Here is an 8808-nt window from a genome sequence, read left to right on the forward strand (position 1 = left end):
TTACTTAAGTAGATATAGTTATATTCAAACGCATTTTAAATATTCTTTAAGAGTATTAAAATATTTATACAAGACTAAAGATAGAAAATTAACGTATTCAGATAAAAATACAAAAGATGAACATTTAGACTGTATGGTTGATTCAGATTATGCAGGAGATAATGTAGATCGAAAATCTACAACGGGATTCGTAATAAGATTATTTGGTAATTTCATTCATTGGAAAACACGTAAACAAAACACAGTAACTAAATGTTCAACTTTTGCAGAGTATACCGCTATGTCGGAAGCAGTAACAGAAGTTTTATTTTTGAGAAATTTGTTGAATGAATCATTTAATTTCAATACAGACAAACGTATAAAAATATATGAAGATAATTCAGGCGCAGTAGCAATCGCAAAATTTGGAAATTTCACAAAAAACTCGAAGCACATTGAAGTGCAGTATCATTATATTATATTAATAAAAATTATGAAAATGGCGTGATTGATATTGTAAAAATCGATTCTGAACGTAATTTAGCAGTTATATTAACAAAGAGTTTAAACAGAATTAAATTTATGAAAAATAGAAAAGAGCTAAAGTTGATTTGAGTTATTGCAGACTAAAACATTAATTGTGAACCTTAGAGTACAAAGCAACAATGAAATGATATGCGTAAAATTTGAAAATAGAATTATTTGATGTAAAGTAAGAATGAATGCTATGTAAAATGTTGAAAATTCAAGGAGGCGTGTTGTAATATATGAATATTCAACATTATAACAATAATGTATTTAATGTGATTTTGATACCCCTGGCGCCATCTCTCGGGAATTACAGAGAATGTTAATGCAATGAGAAGGTGCAAATGTTACTGTGAGCTTTTTTTAGTACAATTGAGATTTGAAAGATTTGAAGTAAGGGAATTTAGCACACCGAGTTTATAGACACCTCACTGACTTTTCCCCACTCGAAAATTAGAAACACCACACATCTTTCACCTCAACACACAACACATTTCTCACCTCGACATTAAACCAATTAAATTTTTACTACTTTCGTATTTTTGAAATAATAAGCGAATACGTAAAATTTATTACATCATTTTTTTTTTCAATTACATAAAAAAAAAACGAACTTAAAAAAAAAAAAATTTATAAAAAAAAGTTTGCACCGGGAATTGAAATCGAGTCTAACATGTGGCGAGGAAAAATAGGCGGTGCTTTTATTTCTTCGACTGCTTATTTTTTTACCATTTTGTTACTTTTGAAATGATATGCGGATACATAAAATTTATTACAAATTTTTTTACGATTACATTAAAAAAAAAAATTTAAAAACGAAAAAAAAAATTTGCGCCGAGAATTGATGGCGAATCACGTGGGGAGGATAAATACGCAGATCGTTTATTTCTGCGCCTGCGTTGTGAACCAAGGTTTTGTGCATGCGCGCGACGCGAATAAATTTTAATACAGTTCTGAAAGTAATTCATGAAGTTTTTCATTACATACATACATAAATGAACGTATACTTTATAAGTACATAAATGATGGTATATGACAATATAAGTACATAATATGTATGTATATGCGCGAGCACAGCGCTGCCTTCTTGATTCCGTGTACTTTTGTCTTTCACCAGTCGATATTCCTAATATTGTACTTACAAAAACACAATACTTTAATAGACGCAAATGCAACAGCAAGCGCAACGCGATGGCCGCTTTGCCACCACACATTCTAAAATGTTCTAGAACACAACAAAAACACATACCTCACATACGCATGTCGCCCGAAGCTAAAATCTAAGCCTAGCGACTACAAAAACAAAATACATTCGTTAGAACAAAAACAAAAAGTTCATTCATAAGTTCGAGCTCATATTTCAATTTCATTCATAAAACGAGCCGCCCATATGCCAATTTTCGCGACCATTCGAAAATAGTCAATATTGGAATATTTCGCGTGGATTTATTTGCCAATATTTGATAAATCTTGAATTTTTGTCATGTCGAGTGGCCGCGGCTCCGTATGTATGTATGCACCCTTATATGTATGTAAATATGTCTTCTAACTGTTCGACAGTCGCGAGTTAATGCGACTTAGATTCCTTGAACAAATCCAGCGAATCACACATTTCTGTTCGCAAAGCCGCATATATGTACCCTATGATCAAAAAGTACCGGGAATGTTTAAATAAAACATAACAGAGTTGAATTTCAGGCAAATTTATATTATCTCCTTCAAAATATGACCCGTCTGAAGCAACACACATGTGCCAACGTTTAACCCAGTCCTCGAAACACCCCCGGCAGGCCGACATGGCCTTCAGCTCCTTCGTCGTATTCTCTTTGATCTTTTTGATCGGTGCGATGGCATGTTATCATCTCGCAAAATCCAAGAATTGTTTGCTCACATTTCCAGCCGTTTGCAACATACAGCATCTCTCAAAGGCTTCAAAACGGATAAATAATATTCTTTATTGACTATCTGGCCCGATGGAAGGTACTCATGGTGCACGACGCCTTGGTAATCGAAGAAAACAGTCAACATCACCTTCCCGGTTCTTTTTGCTCATAGGGTATACATATCCCATCTTTTCACTGACGGACAAGAAGACGGTCGCAGTTGTTGTTTTTTGTATTCATACATTTTGCGTTCGTTGAAGGTTTGTATATATTTATATGCATATGCGTGTATGCGGGTTTGGCTTTCTGGATGCATCCATGGATATTAGAATATTTTCTCATCAATATGTGTATGTAAGTAGTTCAGATTTGACTGAAGAGATTAAATATAGGAATGCATATTCAAATGATTGCCTTTATGGCTGTTTTACATATAAATTCAAAAAGAGTATGAATAATGTTGTATAGAAAATAAATTTCTAAATAACAGGTATTAGAAAAACCTGAATACACTATTTTAAATCAATTCTAATTAAACCAAATACAAAAAATTAAATAAAAATATCGAGCAAAGAAAAGTGTGTACAGGACTTGAACCTGAGTCAATGATGAGACTATGTGCTGCATACACATCACGTCTTTCACGATTGCGCTAAACTATAATTACTAATGAACTTTTCTAAATCACTCATTTATTCGATTCGCAGTTTTATATGCACATATTCTGCGTTAGTTGAAAGTTTGTATGCGTAATTATATGCATATGTATGTGTGTATGCGCGTTTGGCTTTCTGGACGGATATTAGAATGATATTTTCTCATCAATATAATTTGGATTTGATGAAAGAGATTAAAGACATATGTACATATTTTCTGTTTTGATTGATTTATATAAAAATCAGGTCATATCCAGTATGAACTATTTTATACCGAAAAGAAATTTCCATTTATGAAATAAAAAAAAAACAGTATTTTAAAGAAATTTTTATTAAAATAAACTCAAAAATTTTACCAAACTTTCCTGGTTTGAATTGTAAAAAAAAATGTGCAAGAAAAAAAATATGACTTCAGGACTTGAACCTGAATTAAATACGTGCCAAAAAACAAAACTAATAATTCCGCCGATTTTAGCTTCTGCACCACAAACTAACTGCCGCGAGGCCTTGTTAATCGCAAATTTATTCGCTTCGCTGTGGGCATGAAATAAGTCGATTTCCTTAGTAGTGTGCCGAAAAATCTTATGAAATTCCTCAGTAGTTTGGTAAACGCAGAAAAAATCTGAATTGCTGTCCTAGCGTGGTAGGTAAATATAGAAACCCTCCACTCGCGTGGTAAATATCTGCAATTCCCCACTCGTGAGGAAAGTTGAATTTAAAATTACTTTATTATGAATCTACAAATTAGAACTCGAAAAAAGCTCATTTAACATTTGCTCCTTCTCATTGCATTAACATTCTCTGCCAGTACACATTGTACAGCAGAGACTATGATGTAGTTATAACAACAAATATAATTATCATACCTGACTTTGTGACAATAAAGATTACACTAGTTTTCACCAAAAATGGTCCTCGACCAAAAGGCGTTTTTTAAACTAATTTGAGGTCGCTGAAACCAAAAATGAATTTTATTTTTTTTTTCTTCAAAGAACGGTTTCCGAGATATTCCCAAAAAACCTGTTTTTTGGGCAATAGTTCAGTTATTACCTGCAATCTCGAAAACAGTGCGCGCCATTTCTTTGAAGTGCATAAATTTCGAAAGGCACACATATAACCTACATGGCAATATATAATTCGTGTCAATGGAAGTCGTAGTTTTCGCAAAACAGCTGTTGAAAGTTGAAAAAAAAGGCATTTTAACGATTTTTACTAAATTATCAAAGTTTATTAACTTTTTTCTGGAACAAAAAAATTTTTTATATCGACATAAGATAGGTTTTCTAAGCCTAAGGTTGTCTGAATCGACGAAAAGTTGTAGAAGTTATGACCCATAAAGTCAACACGTGTGATTTTGCAGCTTTCGACTTGGCTATGTTTGAGGTCGAAAATACGTTTTTTCTCTCGAACTTCTTCTTTTATGTTGCTCGGGATCTTCACGAAGTTGCATCCAGCAGTAGTCGCTCATCATTCCTTGATCCCAAAAGCCCTCATAACGCTTTTCAATCGTAGCAATATCTTGATGAAATCGCTCGCATTGTTCATCACTTTCAGCCCCCAAATTCGGAGGAAAAAAATCCAAATGACTGTGAAGTAGGTGCATTTTTAACGACATGCGAGCCCCTGTTAATAAAAACAAAGTTAGTTGTAAATTTTCCAATAATTTTCCTATCAGTTTATATGATAAATGTATTTTGGAGTATGTACGTTTTACAATACTAACCAATAGTTTTAAAGTATTTCATTATTGTATGCATCAATTAACGGTCGTTGTTGCTCCTGTTGTTTCCCAAGAATCCATGAACAACTTTTTGGAAAGCTTTCCAATGTTTAGTTCGGAACTGTCAAGGCATTGTTGAAATTCTGTGTCCGTAAACAATTTCTTTATCTGTGGACCGACGAATATACCCGCTTTGATTTTCTCTGTTGATAATCTTGGGAACTTGGTTTTCAAGTATTTAAGGGCTGTGTTTTCCGGTTTTTTTGTCAAAGCTTTCACAAAATTCTTCATTAGCCCAAGTTTTATATGCAAAGGGGGGAAAATAATTTTTTTTCTCAACAAGTGCTTTTTTGGTAACGTTGTTTTTTCCCACGACATGCTCCATACGCTTCGGCCAAACTTGTTGAGTGAAATGTTTGTCATCCGCTCTGCTATCCCAAAGACACAAAAAACAACTGTATTTGGTATAGCCACCCTGCAGACCAGTCAGTAGAGCGAAAACTTTCAAGTCACAGCATATTTTCCAGTTATACGAACTGTAGTCAATTAATTGAAGTAGCTCTTTCATTGTCTCATAAGTTTCTTTGACATTCGTAGAATGAGCAACGGGGATCGATGGGTTCTTGTTGCCTTTGTGCAGTAAGAGAGCCTTAACACTATACTTGCTACCATCAATGAATAGACGCCACTCATTTGGATCATGAGTTTCTCCAAGTGCCGCAAACAACTTATTAACATTATTGCTGTAGCAAAAATTTTCTGTTTTTGAGAAATACTGTTCGAAATTTTTATTGCGGTTTCGGTAATACGTTACGTTAGTACCTGATTTCAATTAACCGCGTTACTGTAAACGTGAAGCTAGGAGTTCTGATTTTTCTTTCGATAAGTTGAGATCACGACATAAATCGTTTAATGCTCTCTGATTAATTCGCTCTGCCTTCTGACTCGATGAGCTTGGGGAACTGCCGACACTCGAAGTCGAAGCTGTTATTCCTTGAGAACTGAGGGACTCTGCTTTTGGTGTTGGTGGTTCACGTTTTGGATATTGGGTAGAATGTGGTGCGGTTTTTGTCACTGATGACACTTCGGGATACGTAGCTTTGCTATATTTTCCTCCTCGAAGTTTAGTCAGGCAAAAATAGCAATCACTCACATGATCAATAGGATTCCTCCACTCAAATGGCTTACCAAAAGATAAGTATGACCGTGAGCCTTTGGTAAATTCGTTCAAACGTGCAGAACATGTAGTGCAGACAGAGTTTGGAGTCCACGTTTTGTCCATATCTTTTGCTCGTAAACCAAAATATTGCTCGTAAGCTGCTAATAAATGCGTGGATAGCTTTTTTCGAGCACTTTCTGTGAAGATATATAAACCACAAATAAAACAGAATTTATCTGGTGCGTGCTTGCACATTTCAGTATATTTTCTTATAACACAGATATAAACAAAGAAAAACAAAGTAAGTTCTGCTCTAGTGCAAGGCGCAATCTCAACTGCCCGACCGCCTGACGGACTTACGAAAGTAGCCTGTATAATTTCATCATCTCATTATTCTATTGCTCTCTTTCTTTCACTTATGTATTCCGCGCCTTACGACCAGACCTTACTCGACAACAGAGTCCGTCTCTTTTCCTCTGTCGTCGTGCACAAATTTATACTTGCAGAAATATGGCGCCACCGAAAATTGTATACAGACGTACAATGGTCATACCTACAAGGTCATACCTCTTATTTAGCTAGAATTGGTACAATGGACAATTAGCTGGAATTGGTACAATGCGCAAATAAGCCTATTCTGCGACATATATATATATATATATATATACTAGTATTACCCAGTGGGCTTCGCACCACCATACATAAAATGATTTTTTTATATCGCAAGAAATTTTTCTTATTAAGTTTTCTTTATAGAACTCGTAAAATGTTTAAACAGTTGAATTAGTTGATTTTTTTCATTCAACATACTTTCTAAAGATGTCACAATAACCTTTTCTGTACTTTTTTAAAATTTGATTGTGGTGGTCACCTATATACATGTAAGGTGAAAGAGCCGATAAAAACTTGTAATTAAACTTTGATTCCTTAATTTCCATTTCAATTTTTTACGCTAAATAAATTATGCCAAAATAAATAAAGTTAAAAATGTTTTTCCAGTTCCTCCTGGAGCATTAAATTTTTAGTATATTTTCGTCCCAAATGACTTGCAATTCGATAAAAAATTGATTGCTAAAAAGATTTGATTTGTGAACACAATAACGTACAAAATAAAATGAAATAATTTTTATTTTTATTTTGGAAAAAGAAAAGCAACGTTTAATTTAATACAATTGTATACACAACATTTTTTGTTATATTTTGTGGTGCATAAATAAACAAATTTTTTGGCGCTCCAACTCTCGAACATGCAAGGTACAGTTGACCGTGGGAAAAGCAAGCTTCCTCTAAATTAACTCCACACACCTTGAATTAAATTTGGCATCAATTTCTTCACTGAAAGTCTCGTCCCATTACAAAGTTTTGGTGCATTAAGATTTCGGAGAAGTATAATCGATGAACCAACTTTCAAATTCAAATTATCCGGTGGCATGCCTGGTGGTTCCAAAGAATTTAAAAATTCGACCGGATAATTGACTGCGTCTTCATTATTCATAGCAGTATCAATGGATTTATACGTTACCGAATCACCTGGCAATTTTTCCTGGATGTGGAAATTGATTTCATTGACATTGATATTTTTTGGTGCTAAAATTGCACGTTTTCGTAACCAATCATGGTTATTGTAATTTTGAACAATATTTGGGAAAACGCGATCAATGAGTTCTTGTTTTGATGATACAATTATGCAAAAATTATTCGGTAACATGATAAACCCATTTTGATCACTTGCAATTTTTCCATCGCCAATCTTCAGCAATTGCTTTGAAAACTCACTCTGCTGATGAATCATTTTGAAGACGCACACGCACATTGATCGTCATCGAAAGCCTTTGTCCGAGTGCCCACAAAAATGAACTTTTCAAACATGCTTTAATTTCATCAGCTGGTGTTGATCTCAGAATAACAGACAACGTTTGACGAAAATCCCCAGATAACAATATTAATGCACCTCCAAACAGCTGTTGACTCTGTCTCAAATCTTGCAATGTTCGACTTAAGGCTTCCAAAGATTTTTTATGGGCCATTGGACATTCGTCCCATAAAATAATCGGTGTTTGTTGCAAGACTTTAGCCATTTCAGAACTCCTTGAAATATTGCATGTTGGTGTTTCAATTGCTTGCATGTTCAATGGCAATTTCAATGCGAAATGTGCTGTGTGGCCGCCATCAAGTAATGTAGCTGCAATACCGGAAGAAGCAAGTGCCAATGCGATTTTTCGTTCCGACCGAATCGTTGCCAATATCAATGAAATCAAAAATGTTTTTCCAGTGCCGCCAGGTGCATCCAAAAAATACAATCCATCAGTGTTGTTATTGACAGCTTGCATCACTTTGTCATATGCATCTTTTTGTTGATCATTTAATTGTGGAGTATACGTTTGTACGAGCGCACACAATTCATCACGATCGAATTGCTGTTCGCGTTGCAATTCTCGTTCAAATAAATCGGTTGAGTCAATCCTAATTGCCCTAATGCTTTATTTGCAATAGTAAGGCACAAATCTTCGATCATTATCAAGGCTTCATTATACATTTCCAATGTCAGCAGCAATGCAGGATCATTGGAACGATGTTGAAGTCGAATCAAAATGTCTTCAGCCATGAAATCTTTGTATTTATTCCACAATTCCAGTGGATTTGATGGAAAACATGTTGATATTATGATCGCAAATAACATACGAGTTTGATTTGGTGGAGATAAATTGATGCATCACGAAGCGTAGCATCGCAAAGTCGCAAGTAAAAACATTCAATATTGGCTGGACTAACTGTATAAATGCGTCCCAAAGCATCTGTTCGAAAAATACCTGGATAACCATCAACAGATGTGCCTTGTTTGCGACGTTGAAATTTTTTTGTTGATGCATTTCATGTGAAATA

General features: G+C 34.6%; 1 protein-coding gene across 1 annotated transcript; it reads right to left on the minus strand.

The window, feature by feature from the left end:
• Nucleotides 1–7697: 7697 nt before the first annotated feature.
• Nucleotides 7698–8530, minus strand: LOC128870286 (ATP-dependent DNA helicase PIF4-like). The gene is made up of 2 exons (XM_054112889.1): nt 8460–8530; nt 7698–8388 (listed from the first exon to the last, which is right to left on the minus strand). Exons 1-2 carry the CDS (start codon nt 8528–8530, stop codon nt 7698–7700), a joined length of 762 nt encoding a protein of 253 aa, XP_053968864.1.
• Nucleotides 8531–8808: the final 278 nt, after the last annotated feature.

This window comes from Anastrepha ludens, chromosome X (assembly GCF_028408465.1).
Source record: "Anastrepha ludens isolate Willacy chromosome X, idAnaLude1.1, whole genome shotgun sequence".
Taxonomy (NCBI): Eukaryota; Metazoa; Arthropoda; class Insecta; order Diptera; family Tephritidae; genus Anastrepha; species Anastrepha ludens.

Coding starts and splice junctions, on each gene's coding strand:
- LOC128870286 (XM_054112889.1), bottom strand. CDS start 8,530: ATGGCTGAAGACATTTTGATTCGACTTCAACATCGTTCCAATGATCCT. Junction 8,389..8,459: donor TTGCTGCTGACATTGGAAAT/GTATAATGAAGC, acceptor TAGGGCAATTAG/GATTGACTCAACCGATTTAT.